Raw genomic sequence first — 15680 nt, 5'->3', positions numbered from 1 at the left:
GTGGACTGTTCCTATAACTACGATCCTGTAACTACTTGGTCGGAGGTGCTGAAAGAGTTACAGGAACTGCGGTCAGAGGAAGTTAATAATCCCCAAATTGGTCCAGTCGGAACACAAGAAAAAAAGGGTTCTAGGAACATTATGTTCTAAAAACTACAAAAATCCTTCTGGTCGGAAAGCGGCTATTGATGTATAAAAGGTGCGCTAGGTACCTTTTACATGTACCTCAACAGAGGTGTAACGGGAAAAAACTGGACGAGATTGTGCTACATGTTTGGCAAATTCTGTGTTAACGAAGCTAAAAAGGTTTTCTTTAAAATCTTGCATAAACATATCCAGCAAAAATATATTAGAAAGATTTAGTCTTTCAAATCTGTCATATGTTATCAATGCATTTACACCAAAATATTTTGGGTTTTAAGGAAACTGGGCAAACAATTCACTTTCAGGGTAAAGATATTCGTATACTGTATGTTTTGAAGGTAAATGTTTTTGTACAGTTAATTTTATTATTGGGAACGTTCCACATTCACAATAAATGGGTAGACTCCAAACCAAACTTTGGACATTTTTTTTTTTTATCAAGAACTGCATCAATATGGCAACACTATAAGAAACCTTAAAAATAAGAAGGCAATTAAGACTAATTTTGAATTTGATCAATTTCGATCATGGATCGATGATAGTGATATGAATTGCTTGATTGATTTTGACTCCATTTAAGTCACAGCCTCCAACTACAAGTTGTGGCAGACAAGGGGTGATAGGGGTAGGATTTGTTAAGATTTCTTTAAGTATATAATAGAGTTGAGCTTAAGTTATAGATTTAAATATGATTGCCAATTGAATATCTAATGTAAAAATTCTCATGACAGGAGACGACCACTACAATCAACTACGTGAATTACCATCTCTCCATTCAGTCCTTGTTATACAACATTTCTTTTTACTGTTATACATCTATTATTCCATTGGTGTGATGTGGGGTAAAATTGCGATTGTGTCTAAAATAAAAGTAAAAAAGTATAATTTAATCTATACCTAGCCTGACTAATTAAACATAAACCCCTATTTAGGTTTATTCAGAGCTCATGATGGGTAGTTTGGTCAAGACTGCAGTGAAATAACCATAAAAATATAATTCATTCATTCTATTTCTTTGGAAATAACAAATTTCACAAAAAAAAACAACAACCAGTAAGACAACAGTCCTTTGCTATGTGCATTTATTTTTCTGCAAATCCTCAATATAATAGCGTGTATACATGGCTGCTCACAATAGGATAAGTAATGGGAAAGACAGGATTCACAGCAAAACCTCATCACACATTTGCATAATGTTTGTGTCCGAGCTATTGCCTTTGTGTTATTTCAACACCATTAGAGCAACAACACTGCATCTACTGCTGGAAAAAAAAGTGAAATCCTAATCTACAAAATCAGCATTTTTCTCTCTAAAATAAAAGCAGAGTAATGTTTACATTTAGGGTTACATAAAAAACCCAATGGTAAAAGTAGTTTTAAATCTCTACAGCTTCCACAAGGATATGGTAACACAGATACAATGTTTCCTAGAGACACTACAACATTTTATTATATAGCAGACAAAGTATCTAGTCACATGCATTGAAATACTTTAGTTGTATTGTTTACATGATGCCCAGTTTTTTTTAAATGTTGGCTACTTTCAGGTAGCATGTTTTGAAGAAAACATTTATTTTAAACCATGGCAGGTTTTTTGTAATGAAAATGATTACCAACTACTAACAACTCCAAAACGGATCGGGAAATGATCAGAAATGCTCTGTTGCTAACCTTATATCTTTTTAAATGTGACAGCTTAGGGTAACGTCATTTCCTAACATTTTGTCGCATCACCTTATTATAAGAAAAACAGCAGTGATTACAGTAAAACAATGGGCTTTAGTTGAGACGCTCCAGCTGGCCCGGCAACGGCTGGAGCCGGCCACCCATCACTACTCAAGTTAGAACTCAAGATGGTCGTCTTTAAATCCGATGATCAGGAAAAAATGATTCTCGCATCATTCAAAATGTGTTTTCATGGTGACCTGATCTTCACCACAAGCTAAAACATCTTGAACACTTTGAAAATGACATGGTTCAAAGAGTCATTTATGCAGTAACTATCTTAGCTAATTTGAACTTTATCAGTGATCAGCCCTGAAACCCCTAATCAGAGCGTCCTTATTCGATACAAAATGGGTTTCTTTGATTAATAATCATCGCTGCCCTCATCTTCCTCATCATACTTCCTCTTGAGGGACTGCTTCTTGTGCTTACCCCTGTGTCTCCGTTTAGCGGCGAAGTCAGGGTTTGCGTCCCTCGTATGCAGCTGCTCGTGCTTCTTCAGAAGGCCGGGGACGGAGAATCCCTTCCCGCATGTGTCACACGTCCAGGGCTTCTTGCACGTGTGAGTCCTTTTGTGGACGTTCAGGTGGGACGCCAACTTGTAGGTCTTGCCGCACACGTCGCAGCTGAACGGGCGCTCGTTGGTGTGCAACCTGATGTGGACCTTCAGATTCCCGACCTGAGTGAAGGTCTTGTCGCATATGGAGCAGCGGTAGGGCCTCTCTCTGGTGTGGATCCTCAGGTGAACCCTCAGGCAGTACTTGCTGGAGAACTTCTTTTGGCAAACAGGGCAAGGGATCTTCGCTTTGGGCACGTGGTCTTGCTGGTGCCTCTTCAGATCAGACAAATAGACAAAGGTCTTTCCGCACTGGGAGCAGAGGTACTGACGGTCGCCGATGTGGTAGCCCATGTGTCTCTTCAACAAGCTGGGGACGAGGAATCTCTTCCCGCAGCGCTCGCACATGTGAGGGCGATCCCTGGTGTGCCAGCGCTCGTGGTTCGACAGCTTGAAAGCCGTGGGGAAGCTTTTGCTGCAGTGCTTGCAGGGGAACGTCATCTGGCTCGTGTGGCACTCCATGTGCCTTTTGAAGTAGGTGGACTGCGTGAAGCCCTTGTTGCAGATGTTGCAGTAGAAGGGCTTTTGGCCACTGTGGGCCAGCATGTGCTTCGTCAAGCTCTGCAATTTGGTGAAACACTTCCCGCACTGGCCGCAAGCGTAAGGACGCACCGTGCTGTGGGTCTTCAGGTGGTTGTTGAGGAACGCCTGGGTCCGGAAGCTTTTGTTGCACGCCGTGCATACGAAAGGCTTCTCTCCCGTGTGAATGCGCTCGTGGTCCATTAGCTTGGACTGATAAGGGAAGCTTTTGTCGCACACGCTGCAAGTGAATCTGTCAGCTGGCGGCCTGATTTGCTTTTTTCTTCTTATGCTTGGCTTCATGTCATCACCTGCACTGAACCTGGCCGGAGGAAGTGGTGGCAGCGCTGGGAGCGAGAGCGAGTTGGTGGCTATCTGTGACACCCACTGATGCAATGTGACCCGCTGAGTCTGAGGCTTTTGGCCGTCTTTTGTTCCGGCATTGCCTGCATTCTGTAAGGGGGAAGCGGGTTTCATCGGCATTTGAACTACCCGGAAAGGGATCGATTTCAAGGGAGGCCGCTGTGGTTCCGGTTTATCTAGTGCTTCTGGCGCTGCGTCCCCCTCTCCACTTTGAAGAGGTGTGGCAGGCTGTTTCAGTGTGCAACTTTTCTCTTGCACCAAATTCTCTCCCTGAGCTGTTGTTGTGACACTCTTTTTCTTTTCTTTTCGCCCTCCTCCCTGTGGTCCGGTGGCAGCGTCTGCTGGGCTGTCAGAGTCATCTGACATCATTCCCAAGTCTTCAGGGTCACTGAGGGAGGCTGGGCTGGTTTCGTTGAGGGTGACCTCTAATCGCTTTGGGGATTCTGGTGCTGCTAGAGGAGGTGGAGGTGGTGGAGGTGGTGGTTCTACTGGTTTGGGCCGGAAGGCGAGTGAAGAGAGCACACAGTTGCCCACTGAGGACGAGATGGTTGCTGCACACACACGGAAAAGGCTTTGTCACATTCATTTTCACTGTTTTTTTTTCTCTTCCATTTAATGTTTTTCTTTTTCGGTCTGTATTTCAACACATGCTCATACAAACAACCTTAAGTATACCTTTAACACCAAGGAGTCCCTTGGCCTGCTGGTGCAGGAGGAGAGTCTTCAGGTCCACGGCGTCTGGGATGAAGCCTCCACATGCCTCCAGGACCGAGGGCTCCGCTGCGATCATGGCACCGAGCTGAGGTTGCAAGGCAGGAAATGGAAACAATGAATGAGTGATTAGTATAGATTTATTTTTACCTTGTAGGATGGATCATGTTTTTAGGTCTTTGCCGTCTGTTATACAGATTATCACCCCAGGAAGCTTCTTGTAACAGCTCATCAAAAGTCGACCATTCAAAAATAATTACCAAATTCCTTCATCCAAATTTCTTCAATTATATTATGTAAAATATCTTAAAGTCAGGCCCTAAAATGTCTGGAATTGGTCCAGTCAGAGAGACTTTAGATGGATTTATTTTTTTATATTGTTTTAATGTAGTTAGAGCTATTTTAGTTTTCACCTACATCTGCATGGTAAAATGTGGCTGATGCTTCATTACGAGGCTTACAGTGTCTAGAGAAGTATGGAGTTTGAATTTCATATATTTTGCAGGCATTCTGTTCTTGTTGACTACCTATAGAGCGGGGAGGAACTCTGTGCCTTGCTCAAGCATTTGGCCACTAAATCGGCGTCAATCAGATAAAAGGTACTTCCTGTCTCCAAACCAGTAGCCCACCCTGCTGTGACCAGAGTAAATGTCAAAATGCCATGTACATGCGCGTACCTGGGAGAGATTGGGAACAGGAAGAACTTGCTCCAGCTTGCACACCAGACCTGCAGTCAGAGCCTGAAGCGCTGTATCGAACTTTGTGCCGTACTGAACAGGGAACACTTCCTGCAGAGATATAAATAGGTTGGAGTTTAACATCAATGTGACTCTGAAATTGAGGGACAATCTTTATCATATATCTCTTATCAAAAGAGATATATGGATTTAATGTGCTATATCTCCACATGCACTATATTTTAATGTTACCACATCTAAATAAGCTGCAAGCGTGCATTTAAAATGGAAAACGGCTTGCCATTGTGATAACAACCAACGACTGTCTAATACCACATTAAGACAGATATGGATACCTGGAAGAAGTGCTTCCTCTCAGCAGGGTTTTTAAGCAGATTCTGGACCAGCACCATGAAGTTGGTTTGAGATTTCTCCACTTCTGAGTCCTTCTGTAACACAGAAAATACTGCAACTCAGGTTTAATTCCCACATTCGGATTCTAGAGTCTAGTGTGCTAAATAAAAATAAACACAAGCCGTGTTTAAACGCGGTAAAACTGTATGTTTCTTGGAGAGAAAAAAAAGGGTTAACATTCTTACCCCTGAAGATGCAGAGACCTTCAACTTATTTATGAGAGTTTGAATAGCCCTAGAATCTGGTGGGCCGTCTTTGTGAAGCAAATCCAAAATGATCTACAGTACAAGAAAACACAGGTTATAGTCATAAGACAAACCATATTATAAGTCAAACAAAAGCTAACTTCATATGAACATAAAGTAGAATTGCAGGTTATCTGCTTCCCTAATAGGGATCAAATATTCCCAATAGGGCTGCAACCAACGATTGTTGTCATTGTCGATTAATCTGTCTTTTATTTTCTTGATTAATCGATTAGTTGTTTGGTCTTTAAAAAGCCCAAGATGAAAAGCTCAAATGTCCTGTCCACAACTCAAAGATATCAGTGAGCTGTCATAGAGGAGTGAAGAAACATGAAAATATTCACATTTAAAAAGCTGGTATCGGAGAATTTTTTTATTTCATTTAAACCGATTAATCGATTATCAAAATAGTTGGCGATTCATTTAATAATTGACAACTAATCGATAATTCTTTGCAGCTCTAATTTCGAATATGCTGAGGTTTTTCCAAGATATTGTTTCTTTCTCTCTCAAACACAATATCACAGATGACCACTTTGAAAGCACACATTCTGCAAAGCCAATGAGGTAGATAACTACATTGAAAAGAGGATGAAAACTTTAACTTCAAACACTTTTTTGTCCTTGGTGTGTGTGTGGTTTGTAATAGGAAACGTGGAGTTCATCAACATAGTGTGGTCGTGTGAACATCCACTTTGATGTTCAGTGACCTGAGGTGACAAATATTGAGGATCTTATGAATGCTATAATAGAATCCTAGAGAGCACACAGCATCACAAGCTCAGTGTGATGGAGGTATGTGGTAACTAAATTCACTCTTTGAATCAGACACACACACACACACACACACACACACACACACACACAATAGGTGATAAACTCTTACCCTTGCTCTCAACCCCAAGACGAGCTGTGCAGTCTGCTTAAAGCTTATAAGCTCAGGAACAGTCTGCGTCACCATGGTCACAAACTCCTCCACTTTCCCATACTGCTTCACATTTCTCTGCCGTATGACCTGCCATATGTACGAGTATGTCAGCTGCAGAGGGGAGGCCATCAAGCGAAGGGAGGACAGGGGAAGGGAACCTCCAAAACCTGCGTGGAACATAACACAAAAGTTAAGATTTGTTTGTTTCTTTTGTTGTAGTTTCATTTTGACGGGTCCGTTTCATAGATCTTTTATCAAATCAGTTAATATTGTCTTTTATCCGTTGGCACTCTGTTAAACAGAACTATGTCCTGAATAGGTTGTTAAATAGCTGCAACAAAACCACTGACCTGACACCTCACAGAAAAGGGCGTGTCACAGAATGGACTGTGTGAGAGTTTCAGCATCCAGCTCCCTTTTAGTGTCCCATTAATCATTAACATAAAAAAAAATAATAATAATCTCTGCCATCAACTAAATTCTACGCGGAAAATGTTGCATGAGCACATGGACGATGTTTTAATAGTTTTAACTTGTGTACTCTATTTTGAACTAGATGTGTTTATAATGTGCTTTGTGTTCCATCCCATGTTGCTGTCTCACTGCTGTGACTAACTTGCCCTTTAGGAACATTGCAAATCTCCCCCTCTATCAGTAAAAATGATAAGGACCATCAGGTTTGTAAAATGTATGTTTCGTACAAACTACCAACAGCAGAACAGGCTTTGCAGGTCTGCTACAGGACTACTCCACTGAATTTGACAATACTTGCGAATGTTACTTAAACTGTCCTGTGAGAGGCAGCAATTTGCCGCAAGGCTTCTAGTCTGTCGGAAAGCCAGAAGAAGAAGAAGAAGAAGAAGGCTTTGCAGGTGGAGCCAAGGGGGTAAGCTTCGCTTCAGAGCTCGAACCTCCTATGGCGCCATTTTGATGCTACAAAGCGATCACCCGACGTTAGCATTCCATTGACTGCCATTCATTTTGACGTCACTTTAACAGCGAATAACTTTACATCTGAAGCGTTTAAAGACTTTATTTGTCCATTGTTTATTTCTAAAGAAACACGACAATGTATAAAAGGCTCCATTACCTTGTACCTCACGTTATGGCTCCGTAGTATACGTTTTTGTAAAAAATAGGCTAACGATTGTGTCATAACCACGCGACTTACTGTCGCATAGTAGAGGAATTACCGTATAGTACAGGAGAAGCTCGCAGGCAGTTTGGACTTACATTAGCTGTTTAAGTTTAATTACTAATGTTAACTAGCATTTTAGTTAGCAGTAATTAGCCTGTGTCCATGTTATCTCCTTACATATACCTACGCTCTCCGTCTCTGCAAGATTCGGAATGATTAAGATTTCTCTTGGCACAGCTACCAGAAGACTTACAACTTTCAGACAGGTTGCTCACGTCACATTTACGTCGTTTCTCTCAGTTGGAGGCTGCGCAGTAACGCTCAGCGCTCACCGGAAAAGTGAAAAGTCTATGGTGGAGCCAGAAGCTGCTCTAGGGGGCGCTGCAGTGCTAAGACATGCTTTGATGACTGCAGATAGCTTGAAAGCAGTGTGCACGTTTGCGTGTGCATGCTAGTGCATGCAGTTGTTAAGAGAATGAGCGCCAAACAGTAACGTTAGCCGAGTTAGATTCCAACTTTGAGAACTAGATGGTGTGGGATGTGTATTGCTGCGTATGGGAATGGTCATAGTTGATATTACACGACGCAGCGGCCGATCCATTCGGGACATCTGGAGGGGAGGATGGTTTAGTTTGAAAGCAAGCAGCCTGGACCGTCCCTCCCATAGTCCTCCTTAGAAGCCTGTTAACTATCAACCAAACATCACTAAATTAACCGAACAGACTTTGCTACACATACGATGACCTGCGATTAAAAGCAAACCGACACTTTACAGCAACAGATGGCTTTAGTTGAATCTCATCTGTTGACCGCCGTTCTCGGCGTCAGCTAACGTTACTGTTAGCTTGCTAACGTTAGCGTAGCAGCTTACCTGTGGTATCAGATCGTTTCTCCATTCTGTGCCCAGTCTGTGTCGCCAATTCATGAGTTAATCAACCGCATACACAAATAGGCCGACAATGTTGCAGTTAACACCGAAATATAATGTTTAAAAGTATTAAACAGTCTTTATTCCGACAGTCAAGCCAGGAAGAATAATGGCGACCGCTGGGTAGCGGCTTTCCAAAACAAAAGTCCGAGTGTTTCCGGCGGATCTTCCTATATAAAATAAAAGCTCTGCATTTTGAATTTACAGTGAAGGAACAAAAAAACACAGAAGCAAGTCGCCATACAATTTGTGATGATTATGACCTAGTTTATAATGAATTATAATAATGAAATGTTCGCCAGAGGGTTTGGTGCATACACTCAATCTTTCTACATGCCTAAATTAAGTTTTACTAAAAAAATAAAAGACTAACAGTAAAACTAGTCAAATGTTCAGTAGTTACAGTATAACAAGCTCCAGCTCAAAAGCAATACTCCTTGTGTGACTTGTGCAATCAATAACCATGGCAATGAAAAAAATGCATCAAATTGTCAATCTTTGAAATGACATCAAAGGTCAGGGAGGCCTGAGTAGACAATGTACATGAATGTATGATCTTTATTCTGAGATCTGTATGAGTAAATCCAAATATGTCACTTCAAAAAATTTGAAGTAGTAGTGTGCATTCTATATTTTTTATTAAAAGAACTTCAAGGAATCATTCAGACTTGGCTTTTCACTGTTTTGCTGACAACAATAATATGATGAACCAATATTGAATAGATATTTACACTGATGACAAATAGGTCAGAACATACAACATATTGACAACATGATTTTGCTTGTGCCATTTGCATTGGGTAGACAAAATCATGTAAACATTTTTAAAAAAAAGACACTGACCCAACTTTATGACCCACAGCTGTAGCACACTTTGCACTTATATGATTTAGTTACTTCAAGGTTATAATTAGATTTCCCGGAATGTTCACAGTATTTTGTCTACCCCCTGTACATTCATGACTTGAATTGCTCTATTTTTCTTTGCAACATTACAATTATAGAAAAAGTTCATTACATTTAGTAAGTAGTTTATCTTGTAACAAAATAACTTAAATATCTTCCGTACAATACAAATACAGATTTTCACAAAAATACAAAAATTAAAATTGGTCACCAGAAAGACAGCACAGTTGTTGAGGAGGGGTTGACAGAAAGTTGTAGACCTTGCCTACAACATCAAAACATTTTAATAAAGATGTATATTTCAGTATTTCATTGATGTGTTTTGGAAGTAAATCATTAAAATACAGAAAACAGTTATTGAAATAATAACCATCCTCCCATCCCTGCAGATTAGGCTACACAGCCTGCGGTCTGGAAAGATTCTTAGCCTGTTGATTCATAGGGATCTGTCGACATCAATCGTGTTTGTAACTGGCATTTCCTCCAGCCTACGGCCAGTTCTTTTGTGGCGAGAACAAGCCCTCCTTATGCTTCTCACTGAGCTCATCCGTCCATCCATCTATCTATCCCTATCGCCCTCACTTTCACGCGTCCTGTCTGCCTTGCCACTCACTCCCTCTCTCTGACACATACAGTACAAGAGCGCTCACACTCGGGGAGCCATGTTCTCATGACTGAAGATGATTGACTCAGTGAATAAGGCATTAAAAACACACTCACTGTGGCTGAGCAGCAGCTATAGATCACTTGGCAACAGCTTTGAAATACAATGACGGGATTCAAAGTGCCTGTGGCGATGGCTGTCTGCCATCTGGTCAGATCTTTGATACACAAAGTAGGACGCTTGTTGAAGTGCCCGGCGTGTTGTTTGTGACAGGCGGGTTTGCAATTTGTGACAGATCAGAATAATGTCAACAACAAGTACAAGACAAGCTGCACGAGATCAAATGCACTTTACTTTTGATGCATTAACAAAAAGCAGTATTGATACTTCTTCGCATATACCTCTAATGCATTTCGGTAGAAGTCAGAATACAGGAGCAGGTTAGGATTTGGTGTGACTGTCGACTCTACAGCAAGGAAAGGACAGTCTTTGTAACCACCAGGACTCAGCCAACAAATTACTGACAGGAGTCCCATCTCAGAATGAAATTATGTCTTCCAAACGGAGTGACATCATTTTGATTCGAGGCTCCGGTGATACATTTGAACACATCGCAAAACTGGTGCATGGCAACAGTCCAGACTGGCAGAAATGAGAAAGCAACTTCAGAGGAGGCTAACCAAATGCTTTTAACCACTGGCCAATACAAGATAGGTAATGTAGTTAACCAGCTATTTTGGCACAGAACCAGCCATTTTTGGCACATAACCAGCCATTTTGTAGTAAGTCCTTCCTCTGATTCCAAAAAAACCTCTTTGGATGGTTAAGTGCTAGAAGTGCCTGGGGAATTTTGTGACACACCTGCCTTCGCAGCAGGTGAGTTTTCTCTCGTAGCTCGGGTCCATGCACTCAGATGAGTGAAGCAGAGGAAGAGTGTCAGACCACACTCGTTTATCCAGTAGGCTCCTGCCACTTACAGAACAACCTGGAGTGTGAGTTGTTATACCGCGGTCCAGATTTCCCTTTTCTATTAATTATGCTTCATCCGCTCTCATGTTCAGGAACAATCTCCCCCACTGGCTGAGTGTCAGCAGCGTGGGTGAGTGTTTGAAGTGGGATGGAGATGGACACAGTTGGGATCATATCAGAAGGTGTCATTTGGCTATTTTCAGCATTGCACACTGGTAAAAGCCTCCCAGACTTGACCTAAAAAAAAAAAAAAAAAGATAGATAATCCCACTCATAGTCTGAACAGCGTCCTTCTATCCTGTTTTCCATGTTGAACAAATGATAATATGATTATATATTATATGGATAATAAATCTCCAAATTGGAAATCATTACTTTAGGTAATAACGGAGCCACAAAGTACTGCTGAATATTTGATGAACACTTAGCTTTACAAGAATTGCTTCCCGGAAGTGCTCATGAATATGATGCACATTATCATGTGGGCTTAATGGGGCTGACCCACAGTAACCAAAAGGCACAAGAGTCAGTGTAGTTGATGGACAATTTACAACCAAGGAGAGTATTTTTAGATGTGGGATCTTAGGTTTCTCATAATATTACAAAAAAACCAAGAGAACCACTATAATATGGTATATGCAATCTATAATATATACCCGAGATATCATCCTCTCTGAATAACTAATTGTAAAATGGCTCCCGGCTGAATATTACATTCTAGAAGAGTCGGAAGGCCATGCTGAAGAAATTGCAATAAGTGCTCATTGTGGTATTGAATGTATTCATGCCTTTTGAGTTTGACATCATTGCCCTTTTAAACATACATGCAATTATCTGTGATAACTGTGTTCCAATATACTCAATAAAGGAGCATAAAAGGAGCTTTTACAATGGCAGGAACATTGCCAGAGTGTCTACAGCCATGCTAGCAGCTCTGTGGGGCAGTGGTGCTTTGACCTAAATGCTAACATCCGCATAATAACATGCTAATGTTTAGTAGGGATGTTTACCATCCTCACCATTTTAGTTTACTGTGTTAGCATGCTAGCATTTTCTAATTAGCACTTAACACCATAAACCAAAGTATAGGACACATTCAAATTTAGAACTTGAAAAGTTAAGGAAACACCAATGTTATGACTATTCAGCCTGTTCAATGAAAGTTTTTTTTCATGTTAAAAATATGTCTCTGTATTTCCTTTATGTGTATCTTCATATTTCACACATTTGAAAATGAATTTTCACATTTCACCAAAAGTAGTTAAACCACATTGAGATGGTTCACTTACTCACCAGCCACACGACGATAACAACACAAGCTGTGAAGGGGATGAGAGCCAGAAGCAAGGGAGTTCTCTTGGACCAGCTGTCACGACCCTCCTTCTGACCCCCTGGAACAGGAACATTTTATTGGAATTTTTACAGACTACAGTAACAGAAATCTGATAGTGGGTGGGTACGCCAATGCTCTTGATGTTTATTTTTTTAATTGTATAGAGGATTCTGGTGGTTCTGTCACTCAAAAATCACCTTGGTTCTCTTTTGAGATGTCTAGTGGCAGAACTGTCTTAGCAGGCTTTTACAAGTACTACTAGCTGCATGAGGCGTTCTTATAATTATATATACTGACCTTTAATTAACTGTATTGGCTGTGTGTTCATGGTTTCATATCTGGTTCCTATCCCCAGCTGTGTGTCTAGGTCAGCTATGACCCGAAATCAATATCTGCCCACTAATACGCCACTAAAAGCTGCTTTAGTTGTTGAGGCATCCATTAAAAATGTAAAAGGAAATGAATGATTGTACCTGGTGTTTGATGTGGATTAAGGCACGGTGGTGGCTTGCATGACAAGCCAGATGTTCCTTGAGAGGCTGCATGTAAGACATCTTTGATGTAGTCAAAATAAAGACCAGACATTAAGCTCCCTTCCCGATAGTGACACTGGAACACTTGCATCGCTGTTTCCTGGGAGATCAGACAACAAGCAATCCTGAAATGACTCAATTACACAATTAAATGTGCAAAGCAGTCCCCAAATGTCCAAAATATTATGCACTCCTCCCTAAAACTGAGTTGCAGTGCTTGTATTTGCACAATCCATCATGAATACATACCAGTTCCTCATGGTCAAATGTGAAGCGTAAACTCTTCAGCATCGCAATGAAGACAATTATGTTTTCTTTGTTGGAGGAGATGGCACCAAACATGTTGGCCAGCTTCCGAAGACTTTGCTCCAAAGGATAGATATTTAACACCACCCAGCACGTGCCAGCCTGGAGATGTAGGTACCAAAATAAATTGTCATCCTTTGTTCCACATTAAATGATCTGTTTCACATTATTTCTGCTTTCACGTCTTCATACATACCACTTCTTTGGGAATGTAACTAACAGGAATCTCATAATCAGACGGGATATTTTGCTTCTACAACGGAGAGAATGACAGAGAGGTTTTGCAACATAATGTCAATGATGGCTACAAGATGTCAGAATCTCATGGGGACTGTTTCTAACATGCAGACACACATACTAGGAGATTGTGTGAATGTGATATCAAGCCTGCAACTCAGTAATCTCACCAATAATGACAGCTTGCTCACATCATCAGTTATCGGCGTCCCAAATTTTCCGGAGCAGAGATTCAAACTTGTGAACAGACTCAAGAGGAGACAAGGTGCTTTCAAGATCTAAAACACAGAACAAAAAACATATAAATGTGATACTGTAAATTCATACAATATACAGTTAATATATAGTATACAGTTTAAAGTATTGTTTAACTGCTATTTATGCTTTAACGTCACCCTAATTTACAATAATCCAGGAAGCTGACCAGTGAAACCACACCTGACGCCCACAGTGCCTTGCTCAGTGGTACCCGGATCATGTCTTTGAATAGGAAACACCATCACTATTTCAGTACAGCAGATGAAGCCTCCGTAAATCAAATATTTTGAAGATGCATTCTTGAGTCCCTTCGTTGAGGCTTGTTAAATCAAACGCAAATACACACATGCATATTGCCTGCAGTAATAAAATGCTATATGTTAAAAAACGGAGCATTATCTATTTCTCAAACAGTGGATCCACTTGATCCACTTTACTTTGTTACCAAGGACACAGGTGGCTTTCTTTCAAAAGTACAACAGCTTCTACACATTTGTCTCATAGTATATCAAATTAAATAATTCAAACATTCTCTGGTACTCAAATGTAAACATTTGCCATTTTTAACATAAACGATTAATCTTTAAAATGATTATAAAATTATATTTTTTTGTTTATATCATAGCCCTATATATAAATTTGCATTTTTTGATTCAGATGTTGCTTTTACTTGATTTTCTTTTTTATTGATATTTTATGAGCATTGTTGGAGGGTGCCTGAGGTGTAAGATTTTCTAAACTGCTTCTTGTAATTGTTGCACACATGATAGGAATAAAGAACTTGAAAATAATCAGCACATGAATCGGCAATGAAAATAGTAGTTAGTTTAAGCCCTAATGCAAAATACAAACTACTGGACTGTGGATCCATTTTACCCCTTTAATCATAATAAAAAGAGCCACTTAAGACTTCAAAGTTGCCAGGGTGACAGGCAGGAATGTGGTTTGCGTCAAAAGAATTTTCATTCTCGTAAAATATTTTCTATTATGCAGAATGATTCTGGGAGAACACATGCTAAACTCTCTTATTCAATATACTGAGTGAAAGCAAACTGTGTCCATGTGTCCTTACACTTTACTCCACCCTTTACAAGGGTGCAACATCAGCAGTATATGAAGCAGTTACTGACCTCTTAATGCATTAAATGAATGGCAGAAATCAAATAGGCTACATTTCATTAAACACTCAGAAGTGTGGAAGTGGAAGTGGAAACAGTGAGATCCTTAGTAATGTTTCTGATATCATACAATTGTTTTTCATTGCAAGAATAAAGCTGACAAGGCACAAAGAATATACAAAAAAATGTAAGAATTCTTACTCTAAATACAAATACTCTGCTACTTAACAAGCACAACCAAATGAAAATTAAGCTGTAGGATATATCGGCATCAGTGTATTACACTTTCACAACACACACACAAAACTCTAAAAGAGAAATTATACTACTTACTTTCTTCCTCATATGGAGCAAAAATCCGTGGCTGCTTAAATCCGGTGCATTAAATGAAGTGTTTTCAGTTCAAAGACAGAGCTCATTGTGTGTATGTGCGTGATGTCCGAGCGTGTAGTGAAACTTGAGGATGGGCTGGCAGTCTGCTTTCTACTCCAGACAGATGGTGAAGTCTTTTTACGTGGTGGAGAGGCCGCCTACAGGCTGAGTCACTGTGTCACACACTGACGCTGTCTGAGACTTTTCCATAAACTCCCACATACCAATTTCTACGTCAGGAGAAAGTGGGCCCTTGTTCTCTAGAGGGAATATTTCGCTTAGAATATGTCATGGTTATTTCCAAAGCAGAAAATTGTTAATGATGGAAGATTTGCTGATTTTCAGCCATCATATTTGCTTTATTATTTTAGCTTTTTTCTTCTTCTTTTTTTTAATCATAATCTATTTATATTGAATTGTTTTCATTATTTTGTCCAAGTTTTACTCAAATACACTATGCTGTTATTGAATTGCTTGAGAGAGAATAGATGCGCAGAAAGTACAGTTGCATTATATTTATGAAGTAAAAGCCAATTATTATCATTATTATTAAATCAATACCAGTCACATAGGCGAAGATTCAGAAAAATAGTGTGATGTATTAGAAAAGATTAACCCATGAGATAACTGTTGTGC

General features: G+C 40.2%; 2 protein-coding genes across 2 annotated transcripts; both read right to left on the bottom strand.

Moving 5' to 3' along the window:
* Positions 1 to 1209: 1209 nt before the first annotated feature.
* LOC144512202 (uncharacterized) lies at positions 1210 to 8559 on the bottom strand. The gene is made up of 7 exons (XM_078242807.1): positions 8352 to 8559; positions 6301 to 6509; positions 5355 to 5447; positions 5112 to 5204; positions 4756 to 4866; positions 4043 to 4166; positions 1210 to 3918 (listed from the first exon to the last, which is right to left on the bottom strand). The coding sequence occupies exons 1-7, from the start codon at positions 8374 to 8376 to the stop codon at positions 2234 to 2236; spliced, it is 2340 nt and encodes a 779-aa protein (XP_078098933.1). The 5' UTR covers positions 8377 to 8559; the 3' UTR covers positions 1210 to 2233.
* Positions 8560 to 12661: 4102 nt separating this feature from the next.
* Positions 12662 to 15128, bottom strand: LOC144512449 (kit ligand-like). Its single transcript, XM_078243217.1, has 5 exons — positions 15006 to 15128; positions 13467 to 13574; positions 13256 to 13312; positions 13003 to 13161; positions 12662 to 12853 (listed from the first exon to the last, which is right to left on the bottom strand). The coding sequence occupies exons 1-5, from the start codon at positions 15015 to 15017 to the stop codon at positions 12662 to 12664; spliced, it is 528 nt and encodes a 175-aa protein (XP_078099343.1). The 5' UTR covers positions 15018 to 15128.
* Positions 15129 to 15680: the final 552 nt, after the last annotated feature.

This window comes from Sander vitreus, chromosome 23 (assembly GCF_031162955.1).
Source record: "Sander vitreus isolate 19-12246 chromosome 23, sanVit1, whole genome shotgun sequence".
Taxonomy (NCBI): domain Eukaryota; kingdom Metazoa; phylum Chordata; class Actinopteri; order Perciformes; family Percidae; genus Sander; species Sander vitreus.
Note: the sequence above shows the minus strand (reverse complement) of the source record. Positions and strands in the feature narration are given on the sequence as shown.

Coding starts and splice junctions, on each gene's coding strand:
- LOC144512202 (XM_078242807.1), bottom strand. CDS start 8,376: ATGGAGAAACGATCTGATACCACAG. Junction 5,205..5,354: donor AGGTCTCTGCATCTTCAGGG/GTAAGAATGTTA, acceptor TCTGTGTTACAG/AAGGACTCAGAAGTGGAGAA. Junction 3,919..4,042: donor GGGACTCCTTGGTGTTAAAG/GTATACTTAAGG, acceptor GTGTGTGTGCAG/CAACCATCTCGTCCTCAGTG.
- LOC144512449 (XM_078243217.1), bottom strand. Junction 13,162..13,255: donor GTTACATTCCCAAAGAAGTG/GTATGTATGAAG, acceptor CTACATCTCCAG/GCTGGCACGTGCTGGGTGGT. Junction 12,854..13,002: donor CATTTGACCATGAGGAACTG/GTATGTATTCAT, acceptor CTGATCTCCCAG/GAAACAGCGATGCAAGTGTT.